At 43.0% G+C, this 16,488-nt stretch overlaps 1 protein-coding gene across 2 annotated transcripts; it reads right to left on the reverse strand.

Moving 5' to 3' along the window:
• Window positions 1-4,654: 4,654 nt before the first annotated feature.
• ZNF502 (zinc finger protein 502) lies at window positions 4,655-15,922 on the reverse strand. Of its 2 annotated transcripts, XM_079933296.1 has the most exons (3): window positions 15,279-15,922; window positions 9,341-9,454; window positions 4,655-8,514 (listed from the first exon to the last, which is right to left on the reverse strand). In XM_079933296.1, exons 2-3 carry the CDS (start codon window positions 9,393-9,395, stop codon window positions 6,950-6,952), a joined length of 1,620 nt encoding a protein of 539 aa, XP_079789422.1. In that variant the 5' UTR covers window positions 9,396-9,454; window positions 15,279-15,922; the 3' UTR covers window positions 4,655-6,949. The 2 variants fall into 2 exon arrangements, with proteins under 2 accessions (XP_079789422.1, XP_079789421.1); XM_079933295.1 differs by lacking the exon at window positions 15,279-15,922 and having other exon boundaries at window positions 9,341-9,648.
• Window positions 15,923-16,488: the final 566 nt, after the last annotated feature.

A 16,488-nucleotide genomic window follows, 5' to 3' on the forward strand; every position in this document is an offset into this window, starting at 1 on the left:
AGGCCTATTAATTTCAGGCAAATAAGACTGCCTCGGTGTGAAGCAAAATCTCCAACAAAAGACAGGGGGTGTCTGTTGGAAGATGTTAAGAACCCCTCCTAAAAGGAAAGGTTTTAAGAACCCCTCTGAATAGAAAGGAAAGACCACCATATCAAAAGGCAGTGACCGGTTTCCAGTCTAATCCATCCCAATCCACTAGCACCTCTTGACACTGAACAACTAATTATCTTCAAACTTCTAATTAGATTAAGTTACTCTTCTAAACAATTTTAATATTCAGGTCAAGTATGAACCACCACATTTCTTCCTTGAGGAAAAGTTTTCTTCACGCTTCCAAGGCACTTCCTCAACATTCTGGAAAAATTTCACACGTCTCTACTATAGCTCCTTCCACTCTGTGTTTAATACTCTGATTACATCCCGTTTTCCTCTACCAAACTTGAAAACAAATATAGCATGGGCTCGGGGCTAGTGGTCTCTGGGTTTGAATCCCTGTTCCACCATTTATTAACTAAGTGATATTGGGTAAGTTACTCTTTCTGTACTCCATTTTTAACAAATGTTAAATGGAGCTGATAATAACTACTTCATAGGGTGATGATGCATAAATGAGTTAACACATGGAACGTATTTAGAAGAATACTGACTGATAAGCATTCAATAAATAGTACCTGCTGTTAAATTATTATTGATGTCTTTGTACAGCACCTATCCTGTTGCTATTAGAGAGGATATAAACTTAATGAAAGGAAAGAGATAACTTGCACATATACTTAATCAACCCGTACAACTCTGTGAAGTGGCAAAGCGAGGAATAGTATTCGCTTTTGGAACAGAGAAAACGGAACTTTGGGGTTCTCTGGCTCAACTACATGCAAATGCAACCCCGGCCTCCCAACTCCCAGACCAGGGCTCTGGGACAGCCTTCGCCCCTCCCTCTTCAGGGGAGCCGGTCCCGGTCCCCGGGCCTCCGCTCCCAGGGGCCCTGCTCGGCCGGAATGAAGAGGCGCTGCGGCCGACTGGGTTCCTCCTGAAACCAGCCGCAGCCGGGTACGGCCTACTCCGCTCACCACGCGCTCCCCGCGGCGCCGCCGGCCACACCTCTCCACCCTCTGTCATCTGCGCGCTTCTGGGCCGCCCGCGCAGCTCTTCCTGGGCGCTCTGGGCCGCCATGACGTCACCAGTCTGCGCCGCGCCAGCAACCGCAGCTGTCTCCCTAGGAGGGCAGGGGGCTTCCTCCCCGGCTCAGAAACAGTGGCAAATCCATCAGTATACCTCCTCCCAGAATAAGGAGGCTGACCGCAAGTGAGACTGGGGGACGCCACAGGGAGCTCTTACTCCAGGTTAATTCACCCAGCAATTCGACCACACTGATCTTCCTAAAAACTCTTTTCCAGGTCACGGTCCTTTGGAGGTCTTCTAAAGGTTTTCCCAAAGCTTATAGAACACTCTTATACACATTCTCACCTGCTGGATAATTGGCTTCCTCAGAGGAACCGCAAACACCCTTCCGGATCTTTGTTCAACAATCAGCCAAAAGACAAGAAGAGCTCAGATTCTCAGTGTGTGAACTTGGGCGTTACTTTACCCCTCTGTGCGCACTCCTTAATGATACCAAGTTTCACAGGGTTGTGAGGATTAAATGAGGCTAACTCGTGTAAATTACCAAGAATTTCTGGTACTTGAAAAATGCTCAATAAATGTTCGTCCTATCATGTTCCCCAAATCCCAGCTCCAGTCCCCCATTGACTGAATTGGCTTCCAGGACGTTTCAAGCCTTCCAGGTAGCACCCCTTCCCCCTTTTTGGGAAACTTTAGATCCTGCTGATCCTCATTAAGGAATATTTGCGCATAAGGGCTCATCCTGACAAATGTATCCCAGGGATGAAGGCATGGGCAATGCGGCACCTGACCTACTTCCAGGCATTCCCACTGATCTGCAAGCTCAGGAAAATAGGGCTGTCTGCTTACCATCATATCCCTAGTGTGAGTAGGCGCTCAGTAAACAATTAATAAATGAATGAGATGCAGCAATTACCTGCTCGAATTTCCAGATGGACTGTTTTCCCAAAATGGAATCCATTTAGGATGCTGAAAACAGGAGTGGAGATGCCAGACTGAAACCATCACTAACCATCTTCAGCTAAAAGGGGACCCTTTGTAGAACTGTTAGCTGACATGCCAGGGAACAATGCTGGGCTTGCCAATGTCACAGTCTCAGCAAGATAGCAGGTTCCTCCTCCATAGCCCTAACATCCCACATACCACAGAGCCTAGGCCTACTCATTTCCCCCCTAACTTTTAGGCTTCAAAGAATCTCTAAATCAGCAGGCCCCCCTGGGTGGAAACTAACCCTGGAGTAGGGTACCCTAGGCAGAGCAGGTTAGAAACAGGAATCTGGGGCTTAACTGCAATTTGGGTTGAGATTTTTCAATGAGAGGTGGAAAATGGATTGGAGGAATGGACACCAAAAATATTCCACAAAACTAAAATGATCCTAGCCCTGCTCTAGATAGCAGCTGCAAGAGAGTGAAACTAGAGCTACCCCGGGTCAAGACTAGACTTCTGCATTATGTGGAAAGAAAGATGGGGTCAAAATGTAAAATCAACTTATTTCTCACCCTCACTTACATGCAGTAAGGTCTTATTCTGTGGGCCAAAAAGCTTCTTGATCTAAAGTGAGCTTCTCCCATTCTCAGGAGTAGGGCCTAACAGACACAAGTAAAGAGGCGTCATGGAGCAGAATTACAACCAGTAAAGAGAAATCTGAGGGGAAAGAAAGGACGCTGGAGTTTCAGTTTTACCTGAGACTAGGTGTGTGACCTTGGGCAAGTCCAACCATCTTTCTGTTTTCCCTTCTGTCGTTTTGAGGATCTCATGTGGCCTCATCCCGTGTCCTTCTGAAGTCACAAATTACATTTCGGCACACTGAACATAAGCAACACATTCTAATTCTTTATCATTCCACAGCCCAAGGAAAGACATAAGCTTCCATGTTGGGGTTTCCAGCTCAACTGCTCTCCTGCCAGGCCAGCATCACTGCTCAGCTCCTGTCTCTCTTATTTCATGGATATTCCAGTTGACATAGCTGTGCTTCTACACCTGCATGGATTTTCCTCTTCCTATTGACCCTGACATCAGTATATCTGAAAGCACTTTGTTAAACAATGATGGGACATTTAAATGCCTAATTTGTAACAAAACCAAAAAAATTCTTTGCTACATATTACTTTTTCTCATGAGATCCTCTCTGTAGGATCTCATAAGAAAAAGTATCAGAGTGGACCACACACTCTGTACCTTGGAGGAAGGTGCAGAATTCTTGCTTCTGGCAAACGCTTCATGACACATTCATGTATTCACCTTTCTGCTCAGGTATACTCATGTATACCTCCTTTCTGCTGATAACTGTGGACCTAAGTCACGACCTGTAGGTGGGCATGGAGAAATGTCTGACTTGATTTTAGTTGAGCTCAACAAATATTTATTGAGTACCTACGAAATGCCAGAGACTGAGGATACAAAGATGAATAAATTTCACATGGCTCCTACCCTGATGGAGCTGACAGTTCAGTGGAAAGAGAAAGATCTGTAAACTAGCCATTACAACCTAACATGATACATGAAATGATGAAGTTACAAAACACAGAAATAATACTAAAATGTGAGGTCAGAAACAGCTTTGAAGAGATGTTGCCTGAGCACATTCATAAGTGACAAATGGGAGCCTCCCAGGCAAGCAGAAACAAGGAAGGCAAATAGGCCATAGAAAACAGTATGTGCAAAGGTGCCAAAGTAGAGTCCAGAGATGATGAGTCACAGGAACTTGCACTATGGAACAGAACATGCAAGGAATGTCCTCTGAGAATGGCAAAGGGGGCCTGGGCCAGATGAGGAGCCTCAGATGCCCGTTGAGGCTAGCACTTTATTCAGAGAGAGAACAACAGAGCTGCCACAGTTGTGTCTTGCAAAGACCACCCAGAAGAAATGTGAAAGATGGCCTAGTGGGGCAAGAAACTGCAAGACTGTTTGGGAAAACATAAAAATCGCCTAGGAAATAAACCAGGGAGCTGGAATAAAGCAGCAGCAGTAGAGATGGCTTCCAGACTTAGGAGTTACGTAATGTCAACAGGATATAGTTGTTGATTGGATATGACGAGGGAAGGCTGAGGAAGAGGACAATTCCTAGACTTGGGGCCAAGCTGGGGTGGCTAGGTATATGGTGGGCCAGCAACTGAGAGAAAATCAGGAGCAAATATTGCAAGGGTGAGAATATAGGATGAGAGTAAAGAGGATACGTTCCTTTCCTTCCTGCTTCTCCAGGAAGTAAAAATGGTACTGGACACTCTTAACCTGAGGATTAAAAACTCCACTTAATCCATGTTCTCCACTCCATTTTAGAAAATCTTTCTAACATCAACTTAGGCATCTTTCACCCTAAGGTTTTCCCATTTCTGTAGTGGAATAACTGAGGACATGGAAAGGAGACGTGACCCATGAGCCCCCCCCCCCCCCCAGCAAACTGGGGGCTGGCGAATAAGCCAGTACTGCAAACAGCCCTGAATGCTTTGAGCGCCCCACCCCCACCCCCGGCAAACCGGGAGCCTGCGAAGAAGCATTGAGTGCTTTGGGCACTGATCCATGAGATGTCCTCAGTATAATCAGAGTGGTGGGAACTTCGTGCTGCTTTTGCGCTCAAGGACGAAGCACGGCATTTTTTCAAGAAAGCCTATTATTCCTTGTATAATTAATAAAAACATAGGTTGCTGCTTTGGCATTTCTGAAATGTTAAGAAAACAAGTCTTAAAGTGTAAACCTAGATAATGCTTTAATAAAAGCTACCACAGCAGGACAGACGGCGCTGTTTTGCCTGGGCGAGCGGCAGCCCTCTACTGCTGTGCTTTGGCACAATTCATCTCGTGTGATGAGCTTACTTTCGGCCCTGTCATAAGATAAACTACAACACATTTCTTCCTCAAGAAAATTCTCCCTTTCCTCTCTAATCACCACTCAAGACTCCAAAGATGGTAGCATATAAATATTACTCTAAATATCAGAAAGTTCCTAAAGTTTTTGGTGGGCAAAGTTTGACTAAAATATATTAATTCAACAAATAAAAATTTATTGAACATTTACTACATGCTAGCAATGAGTTTAGTGTTTTTTTTCATTTAGAAAAAAAATACATTGACATTTGCTTTCAGTAGACTATATTTTTTTTCCATGAGCATAAAATGTAAAGTTTTCATAGGGTTATTTTTGCCCATAAGATATTAATTTACTCAATTATGAACTGTCCTATGGCAGATTTGAGAACATAATCTTTACAGCTGGAGAGGGAAAATATGTTATTTCTGCCACATTCCCATTATTGGTAATTAATTGCTCAAACCAATGCTTGTAAGATACTTGCTCTGGAAAAAAAAAAAAAATCGATGCTGAGTTCCAAATAACCATTCCAGAATTAACTTACTTTAGTTTTTAAACAGTCATATTTTAAAAACTATATAAGCTTCAGAGCATAGAAACTATTTCAAATACTAGTCAAAGGCTAATTTAAGATCACTTAATCTTCCAGAGCTGAATCTCTGGGTAGCAGTTAAAAACATGAAAGAGAATGGGGAAACATGCCCTTCCTTTCTCTCAAAAGAATAAAATACCATCACAGTCATGGCAAACCATGTTATCTCAGTTTTCAGGGATTTGAAAAAGAGGTAATTCCCTCTAGAATTCTTTCCAAATTCATCCCACGAGAAGTGTTTCCCTAGATACTCCTAATCCGCAGGGAATGATAAATATCCTGGAAAGAGGCCCAATAAAAACAGAAATATCTGAGATCTAATGAATCCATGGTTAGAGCCACCAATGCCATGATTACACAAAACCTAGCCATCCCCATTACGGTGACCACTTCATCACTAATGCTTTCTCCTCTCTAAAGGCTAACAAACCAAGTCCCACTTTGTTAATCCTAGTGGGCCCCTCTCCCCTGGTCCCTGTGCACTAGTGTCCCAGCCAAACTTACAAGAGACAGGTGTATGCCCTAGTCTAGGACAGGGATATGTGGGTAGCTTGCTCAGTCACAGGCAGGCTTCCTGCTCTGAGGCTTCTTAGCACTAGCAGTCTAGCGCAAACTATTTTCTTTCTGGGTAAGATAATAGTCCTCTGGGAAAGAGGTTAGGTCTTCCTCTCTGCTTCCTCTGAGCAGATCTGACTTCCTTCCCACAAACTGACATAATTCAAGAGAAGTCTCTCTTGATCTCTTATTTCCTTCTTAGTCCCAAGTCACCCTCCAGCTTGAAAGGATCAGGAAGCTCTCCCTCACCCTGATAAAAGCCTTCTTCACCAATTTTTCTGTAGCCATCAACCCAGCTCTTGCCACATATCCCCTTATTTGCTGAATAGATGAATGACTAAGGATTCTGTTTTCACTTGTTTCTATCTCCCCTTCAAGGGAACACCTCCACAGATGGGCAGCCTCCCCAAGGTGGCATAGTCAGAGCGGCCTCAGGCACCTGCAGGCTACTCAGCACTACCTCAGAGCTGCTGCCACTTTCACACCGACAATCAATTTGGAAAAGCACCTCAGCCTATGACCAGTGAACACAGGTGACAAGTTGGGAGGGTGAAGCAGGGGTGTAATAAGGGAAACACAGTGCTAACTTAAATGGCATCTCCAGGTATGAGAATGCCATGGAGACAAAGGAATGGCAAAGAGCAAGGATTTCTGTGAAAAGTAGGAACTTCTTTCCTACCCTGTATTCCCAGATGCCCACCTGGAGTAGGCTCTGCATTCTCCAAGCTCCCACCTCCATTTCTCAAAATACCTTCCTGAGTGCAGTATCCAAGGCTCCTTTATCCTTTCCTCTAGGAACTCTTCCTGTCCCTCTTCCCCAGCCAGATTCCTAGTCATTGTCTCTAGAGAACTGTCATAACCTGAATGCCAGGTTTATTCACCACTGTGAAGTTTCTGATGTCTGAAAAGAACTGAACTATGTCTGAAGAATTTTCCACATTCAAAGCATTCATAAGGCTTCTCACCAGTGTGAATCCTGTAATGTTCACTAAGGTGTGCATACTTGCGGAAGGTTTTCTCACACTCACTACACTTATAGAGCTTCTCACCAGTGTGAGTTCTATGATGTTCAGTAAGAGACGTGTTGTGAGCAAAGGCTTTCCCACATTCTTGACATTTATAGGGCTTCTCTCCAGTATGAATTCTCATATGCTGAGTGAGGCAGGTATTCTGGTTAAAGCCCTTCCCACATTCATTGCATTTATAGGGTTTTTCTCCGGTGTGGCTTCTCTGATGCCGAATAAGGCAAATGCTCTGAATGAAAGCTTTACCACACTCACTGCATTTGTACGGTCTTTCCCCTGTATGAATTCTCTGATGTTTAGTGAGTGGGGTGCTCTGAGCAAAAGCTTTGCCACATTCCTTACACTTATAGGGTTTTTCTCCAGTATGAATTCGCTGGTGTTTAATAAGGGATGGGCTCTGACAAAACGCTTTCCCACATTCCTTACATTTATAGGGTTTCTCTCCAGTATGAATTCTCTGATGCTGAGAGAGGTTTGCCTTTGTATGGAAAGTCTTCCCACATTCATCACATTTATAGGGCTTTTCCCCAGTGTGAATTCTCTGATGTTGTGTAAGATTTGAGTGTTTGCGAAACGAAGAGCCACATTCATTGCATAAATAAGGTTTCTCACCAGTGTGAATTCTCTGATGATGAATGAGGTGTGTGTTCTGACTGAATGCCTTCCCACATCTATTACATTTATAAGGTTTCTCTCCAGTGTGAATTCTTTGGTGTTCAGTGAGATGTGAATGATTGCGGAAGGAATTCCCACAGTCACTACATTTATACGGTTTCTCTCCAGTGTGGATTCTCTGATGCTGAGTAAGAAATGATCGACATCGAAATGTTTTCCCACACTGCTCACATCCATATGGTTTCACTCCGGTGTGAATTCTTTGATGTCGAACAAGGAATGAGCTACGACTAAAAGTTTTCCCACATTCCTCACATGTGTAGGGTCTCGTATGAGTTCTCTGATGCTGGGTAAAGGATGAGCTCTGATTAAAAGTTTTTCCACATTCACTACATTTCCAAGATTTTTTCTGTGTAGAGAAGATCGGACATTTACTTTGGTCTGAAATCTCATTGGTGTATATGCTACTTGTCTCCCACTGATGTAGGCTCTCTTCTGTAGAAACCCTGAGATGTGTAACAAGGCTTGAGGTCAAAAGCAGGCTTCTCTCAAAATTATATTCTTGTCTAATCATTTCTGGAGGTGCTTCCTTGTGGATGAAAGCTATTCCCCCAAAACCTTCTTGGAAAAGGCATGGTCCAGAAACCTCTCTGGGAGGGTTTTCCTTCATGCTCTCACATACATATTTTTCTTCAAATGTAGAATCCTGGTATTCATCCTCTTGGGATCTCTTTGATGCTATCCCTGGCAAATCAATTTCAGAGCCATCCTGCTCTGGAGCAGGCTTGTTCACCCAACCTGAAAAAAACCACCACAGTGAGTATCTCTTGTGCAAGGCAGAGTGCAAGCCCCTGAACTTATAGGGACCTAACTTTGACAGGTCTCAGTAATGGCCTATTAGTAATGGCCAATAAGAGCAAGTGGGGGTAGGACTTCCCCTGTGGCATAGTGGTTAAGAATCTGCCTGCCAATGCAGGGGACACGGGTTCAAGCCCTGGTCTGGGAAGATCCCACATGCCGCACAGCAACTAAGCCCGTGTGCCACAATTACTGAGCCTGAAAGCCACAACTACTGAAGCCCGCATGCTTAGAGCCCATGCACTGCAATGAAGAGTAGTCCCTGCTCACTGCAACTAGAGAAAGCCCGCATGCAGCAACAAAGACCCAACGCAGCCAAAAAAAAAAAAAAAAAGAGCAAGTGGGGCAAGTAATTCAGAGTTACAACTGGTGAAAGAGATCTGCATCAGGGTAAGGTGATCACCATTAATGAAAAATGAGTAGCTGCAGACACCAACGAAGTGACAGAATCAGAGACCAGGGAGATAAAGGGAAAAAAACAAACAATAACAGACTAAGATTCGGGCAAGACAAGAAACATGGATGGTTTGTATTCAAAGAGTGGAGAATGGGAGAATGTAAAAGTGCAAAATAGTGGAAATGAGATCAAATGAGTACCAGGGAAAAGCTGGCCTCAAGAGATGCTCACTCAATAGATGCTCACTCACATTCACCCCAGCATTCCTAAAAGAGAGGGTAATTTGCTCTCCTGAGCTTCATTCAGTTTTTCTTGTAAAAATTCCAAAGCCCTCCTGTTTCTTCCACTGGTGATCCCTTGCTTACTCACCTGGACAAATCTCTCTTTCAATCTCTCTCTTTTCAGCTCCTTGCATATTCAACATCCACAAATCTTCACTTTGCTTTGATTGTAAAAGACTTCAAGGTTGAAAAACTGGGAGCCCTGCTCATAGAGGAAAAAAAGGTGGGGGAGGGGATATCACTGTCCCAGTAAACAGAAAAACGAGATAGAGCTGTTGCCTAAGGATACTATCTGGTAACTCACACAAAACCTGTCAGGACAGCAACGTGCCTGCATCACCAAGAGTCAGGGGTGGCTTCCAGCTTTCTAGGTTAACAAACTCCATTTGTCAGCTGTCCAAGAAGTGGCAGCCAGGCAGACTGACATATTAGCAAACACTCAAGTACTTGAGAAATAAATCAGAATGTTACTTATAAAAATAAAAATAACTATGAAGTGAATGGGAATATCCATGTCAATTAGTGCACTCTTTCCACTATACAATAATCTATATGAAAAGTCAATTAATATAGTCAAATGTTGTGTTGGGAAATGGCCTCATGGCAAGGCTAATGCATTAAGTCTGATCCACCCACCTCCCCTATATGTCAAGGAGTTGGATAGTAATTAGGGATTTCTATTTGATACAACGTAGAGATATGCTGATTGTCCTTTCTTCAAGATGTCTTATCAATTCAAAATCTTTTCTTCAGGCATAGCTCAATATAAGAGTGTAGGCTGCAGTTGAAAAAACAAAAACACTCTGTGAAATAATTTTTGACTTACAAAGAGTTGCAAAAATAGTATAGAGAGTTTCTGGTTTTGGGAAAGTCAAAATCATAACTGTTCATCCAAAAATGTCTCTCCATATAACCCTGAAGTGAGAAGTAGAATTGGAAGCATTATTTCAAGAAAAACAGAAGGTAGAGAGATGGTTTACCATAATCAAGAGCTCAGAAGGCATGGAAGAATAGGATGTCTGGTGAAGTATATAATAAGGCTGGCCCTGTGGAATTCTCATCAAGGTCTCTGCCTCGGTGTTGAGTTTTAGAGGTTTAAGAGGATCCTATCTGGGATTTCCTGATCCTCTTCCATAGCAGGGACATAAAGTGGACCCACTGCAGAATCCTACAGAGACTCATGAAGTAGGGTGGGGTTTGGCTATAATCAGAGCTAGACAATGGAAAAAAAGTCAGAAATGCCCCCGCCTACCCAGAGCTTATGTCACAGCTCAACAAAGACACTAACACCATTAGTTACAAATAAGGGAATTATAAAAGGAGAAATATTGGGTCCTGTAGAATGCAGAGCAGAGGGGACCTAATCTAAGCTGGGATAGAGATAAGAAGATAAATAAGAATAGATAAGATAAGAAGAGATAAATAAGAATTAGACAGGTGAAGAGGGAAAAGAAGATACTAGAGAGATGAAACAGAATATACAAAAGGAATCAAGCCCCATACTTTGGAAGAATGAAAGAGATCTAGTAAGGCCAAAGTATTAGGCACTAGAAATAAGACATGAAGCCCAGGGCAAGCAAATTCAACCCTGCAAATCACTTTAAGGAATTTACCCTAAAGTGAGCAAAAAGCCATAAAAAGTATTGGAAAAGGTTTGAAAAATATGTGACATGATTAGATCTTCTATTACACACACACACACACACACACACACACAACTTATCCTTTTGCTCATAGAGCTAAGTGTGTACAAGGGGTGGAAGGTAGGAGGCAAGGTGAAGGCTGCAGGACCCCTTGGGAGGTTGTTTCAGCAATCCAATAAGGGGACTTGGATGACTAAGAGACAAAAACAACAGGACAGGATGACTACTGGAGCGAGATGTGAGGGAGAAGGAGAAGTTAATGATAATTTGCTGGTTTGGGGCTTCAGAGATGACAGTGACCTTTAGTGAGAGTGGTAACACTGGTTTGAGGAGGAAAAAGATACATTCAGTTTGAAATATCAGGCATACATATATGGAACAGAGGACAGAGGTGTGGGCTGAAAACTTGGATTTAGAGTTTTTGTCATAAAAAAGGTAACTGAAATTCTGGGGGTAACAGATAAAATCATCAAAAGAGTGTAGCTAGGAAACCTCAACAGGGAGTTTACACATTTATAAGGAGGTTTAACTCTGGTTTTTAATTTTAGAGATTCCTAATCCCTAAGAGAAATAAGTAAACTAATTTAATATATGATAAAAATTGGCATTTCTAATCAGAAAAAAATTGATTACTCACAATTTATGTTGGGACTGTTGCTTAAGTATCTGGAAAAAACACTTAGTGAGATTCCTACCTCACACAACATACCAAAATAAACCAAAACCCAGTAAAGGGTTAAAAAATGTATTTTTGATTTATACATCAAGGAGTAGATAGACCTGATAGATAAACGACTTCCTATTAACGAGTAAAGAAAAAAGATGAACTGATAGAAAAATGCAAAGTACAACAAATACACCAAGAATTACAAAAGGCCAATAGACATATCAAAACAAAGTTTCACCTCACTGGTAATCAAAGAAATGAGAACTGAAAGAATGAAGAATCAATTTTTATATCAAGTTGGAAACTCTCTCTTTAATGCTAAAACTCAAAATGGGCAAAGGTACAGGGAACGAGAGCTTCTCACACACCACTGGTGGGAATGTAAACTGGTACCATCTTTCTAGAGCTAACTGGCAATATACTGGGTTGGCCAAAAAGTTCGTTCGTAAGATGTTACAGAAAAACGCGAATGAACTTTTTGGCCAACCCAATGTATTAGGTCTTAAAGTTGTAGGCTGAGTGGCAGTTGGGACACCACGATCACCATTTTGTAGGTACAGAAAGTCAGGACAAAATTCTCAATCTGTACTATATACAACACCTGCAATGGATCTCAGAATATCCTCAGTCATCAGTATGTCATAAAAATGCCTATATTATTTAACCTAGTAATTCTACTGTTAGAACTTTTCCATAGAGAAGGAACCTCCCAGAGTGGGAGAAAAAAACCCAAGCTGAATTCTTTTGTTACCTGTTAAAAAAAAAAAAAAAAAAAAAAACCCTGAAATGTTGTTGGAAAACACAATTTTTCTGTTGATGGACACTGAGGCTTAGCAATTTAGCAAAGTATGGCACTTCCACTTGGTGGAAATTATACAGACATCAGATAATTGAAAATGAAAATATGTGACAATGTGGAAAAATACTTATAGGCAAATTGTGAAAAAAAACATAGGATATTAAAATTTCAAATACCATCTAACGTTATATATGTATGTTAAAATATATATATGAATAAGATCAAGAAGGAAAGGTAATCACCACTATGGTGATATAAATTATGAATGATTTTCTCTTCTATTTTCCAAATTTCTTCAATTATCTATATTTTGGCTTATTTTTAAAAAACTTAAATCTCTCAGAATATCTATCAATTTGTTAGCCATGATCATCTTGAGGAATAAGATTATGGTAAACTTTTGTTTTAAGGCCTTTCTTTTTGCAATGTTTGAAAGTTTTCCTGTAGAAATAAGTAAATAACTCTGTAATCACAGAAAACAAGTGAAAAAAATATAATCAGAGATAAGCACAGAGATTTATGTACAAAGATCACATTGTTACTATAACTGTAAAAATACAGGCAAGTAAACATTGATGGCATATCAATATGATAGATTATGAAACTATTAAGAGTCATGTTTTCAAAGAATATTCATGAGAAAATACAATATGTTAAAACAGGAGACTACAAAACACTGAAACAAAAAACATGCACATATATACCAGTACTAAAGTAAGCATTCAATAAACAGAAACTATTATTGCTACACAGATATATACAAAACACACACATAAAAAAGGACAGAGGAAAACCCACTAAAATGTCAACAACTGATCTCTAGGTCATTTAATGGGTTACTTTATTTTGTCCTTTATATCCTTCTACATATTTCATTTTTCCTGCAATAAACACGAATTACTTTTATAGTCACTAAAACATTTAAAAATGAGAGATCTCACTCAGGGGTTTAAGCACACCCCCAAAAGAAAACCTTTCTTTTTAATGCCACACCTAATGGATATGGTATTGGTTTCCCTTTCAAAATAAGATCAAAGTGGCAAAGTGGACTGGGCTGGGACTCAGGAAACTATGCTCTGCCACAGCCCACATGAGCAGGCTATTTATCTGAAAAAGGTGACAAATTAGATAATATCCACGAGTCATTCCAGCTCCAACGTTCTGTGAAACCCCTAACTAAATTTTTTTTTTTTTTTTTTTTTTTGGGCTGTGCTGCACAGCTTGTGAGATCTTAGTTCCCTGACCCCAGGGACTGAACCCAGGCCCTCAGCAGTGAAAGCTCAGAGTCCTAACCACTGGACCACCAGAGAATTCCCTAAATGAGTTAATTAATTCACGTAAAGCATTTATAAAGATACCTGCCACATATCAGGCACTCAACAGGGGTTAGGATTATGTTTGAGAAGGACAGGTTGGTGACAACCACTGTCCTCCAGTCGTGGATCATCTGAGCTGTTTGTCTACGCCAAAAGTTAGCAAACCTTGCCTTTGTAGTTTGAAAACAGAACTAGACAATATGTAAACAAGTGATCTTGGTTGTGTTTCAATAAATTTTTTTTTAACAAAAACAGGTGGTAGACCAAAATTTAGCCCATGAGCCAGTCTGCTGTCCCCCTGGCCTCTAAGTTGCCCAGAATAGGATGTATAGGTGCTTCCACAAATACATAATGTGGAATAATCTGTTGGTGATTTTAAGATGCTGAAAAGATCTATCTGAATCCAGATTTGGGGAAAACGGGTATTATGGTGAATGGACATATATATCTCCATCCTCATCTTGCTAAACTAAAAGGGATCTGGCTTCCTCCTCATGCCTTGTAAGCTTTCTCCCTGCTGCCACTTCCCTATCCCTCTAGAAGGATTCTGGGGAAGCCAGGTGGGGTTTTCCAAGAATTTGAAACTACAATTCCTTCAATAAGACCACACTTAAATGTACTCTTCTCTGAAGCCCTTCTTGATTTGCCTGTTGGCCCCAAGTAATGTATTCTTCTAGGCTGCAGCAGCACACTGGATCTATCTCTTCTGCAGCCTTGGGTCATTCAGTAGCAATGTGTCCTCGGATAAGTTACCTATTCTCTCGTACCTCAATTTCCTCACAAAAACCTAGATAATACGTTGCTGTGAAGGCTAAATAAATTAGCGCAACTGCTTAAAACAGTGCCTGGTGCACGTTAAGTGCCAAATAAATGTGTTTTAAAACATTACCACAGAAATCTGCTCACACATATATCTTCCAGCACTACAGTGGAAGCGTCTTCCCATTTGGCAGGCTCTGAGGTCACTCATCCTGTAGCCCCGCCTCTAAACCCTGTGTAATATTTGGCAAGTAATGGATAGTAAATTTTTGTTGTTAGACGTTAACATTTCCATACGTGCTATCATGTACATGCTATCAACTGAGCTTTAGAGAGAAAAGAAGGTAGTGACAGTCCAACTTTATAAAGATCAAGAAACCGGCTCTATCGTGGGTAATTATAACCCAGGTCTCGAGACTCCTTAGCTAGTGCGCTTTACACTATTTGCCTTCTGCTCTTAAGTCGGTCCCTTAAAAAAGTTTGAGTTGCAGGACTTGTTGGGGGAAGCAGCTGGTATCCAGACCGAGAACTCTGGCCCCAGGATTTCATTTCCGAACACGGGTCCTAGGTCTTGATCATTTATCCATCACTCAATCATCATTCATTCATTCATTTATTCACTCCACCATCTTCTTAGGCGTGTCCTGTGTGCCAGGCCCTGGTGAGTGCAGAGTTGAAGCTGCAAGTCGGGCCGGGCCGCCGGGAGTTCGGAGCCGCCGTGCAGGCAGCAACCCGGGGAGAACAAGGCCCGGGCGGGCTTGCTACATAAACCTGGGCCGCCGCCACAGCCGAGACGCAACCGGAGCCGCTGCCTTCCCCTCCCTTGGGCCCCGCCCGCTCACCGTGATGTCCCGCGGCTCCCAGCGGGGCGGCGACCACGGTCCCAGAGGTACACGGAAACCCAAGGCGCAGGATCACCTGCCCGGACCGGAACAACAGCAGCGCGGCCGGTAGTGCGTCATCAGCGACCCCGAAGAGCAGCCCTCGCTTGCCTCTCTAGGAATCGGGAGGAGCCTCTCGATAGGGGCCTCATAGAAGGCGATTGGGGCCTGGTTTCCCTCCAAGCCCAGTGGCGTGCCTGATGTCCCATGAAAGACTGCCTTCACCCGGAACACAGTGACCACCTCATGTCTGGGGAAAACTGTAGATGGGGGCGTTAGGGTTGGAAAGAGTGCTAAGTGGGAGTCAGAATGGGCCATCTCGGGCTTCCCTGTTGGCGCAGTGGTTAAGAATCCGCCTGCCAATGCAGGGGAGGTGGGTTCGAGCCCTGGTCGGAGAAGATCCCACATGCCACGGAGCAACTAAGCCCGTGCGCTATAACTACTGAGTCTGTGCTCTAGAGCCCGCGAGCCACAACTACTGAAGCCCACGCGCCTAGAGCCTGTGCTCTGCAACAAGAGAAGCCACCCAATGAGAAGCCCACGCACCGCAACGAAGAGTAGCCCCCGCTCGCCGCAACTAGAGAAAAGCCCGTGCGTAGCAACAAAGGCCCAAGGCAGCCAATAAAATAAATAAATAAAAATTTTTTTTTTTTAAAAAAAGAATGGGCCATCTCAGCAAGGGAGTAGTACATTCCATGTGCTAAAAATAGCTCCTGATTATGAACCTTGACCTCAACTCTGGGCTCTGACCAGGGAGGCCGGCCTGGTGCTTCTTCTGGGTGTGAGTGGTCTGGTGGCAGACGAGATGGGAGCTCTGGCCCAAGGCCTTCCTGCACTGGGTGTGGCAATAGGTCTTCTTGCCTGTGTGGCTCTGCGGGTGCACCAGGAGGCAAGGGCTTCAGCTGAAGGCCTTGCAGCACTCAGGGCACACGTAGGGCTTCACCCCAGTGTGCACCCTCTGGTGCAGATCAGGTGGGAGCTGCACGTGAAGGCCTTCCCACACTCGTCGCACCCACATGACTTCTCCCGTGTGCACTCTCTGGTGGACCATGAGAGTGGAGCTCTGGCTGAAGGGCTTGCCACACTCAGTACACGTGGGGAGATTTTTGCTGGGGGCAAGAAGTGTTTTGTTTGTTTTTTAACTTTCATATACCCCCTGATAAAAAGGAAA

This window comes from Stenella coeruleoalba (assembly GCF_951394435.1).
Source record: "Stenella coeruleoalba genome assembly, chromosome: 10".
Lineage (NCBI taxonomy): Eukaryota > Metazoa > Chordata > Mammalia > Artiodactyla > Delphinidae > Stenella > Stenella coeruleoalba.

Excerpts from the sequence above, each read along its gene's own strand:
- ZNF502 (XM_079933296.1), bottom strand. The coding sequence starts at position 9,395 with ATGTTGAATATGCAAGGAGCTGAAAAGAGAGAGATTGAAAGAGAGATT. Across the intron at positions 8,515-9,340 it reads TGAAAGAGAGATTTGTCCAG|GTTGGGTGAACAAGCCTGCT; the intron begins GTGAGTAAGCAA and ends GGTTTTTTTCAG.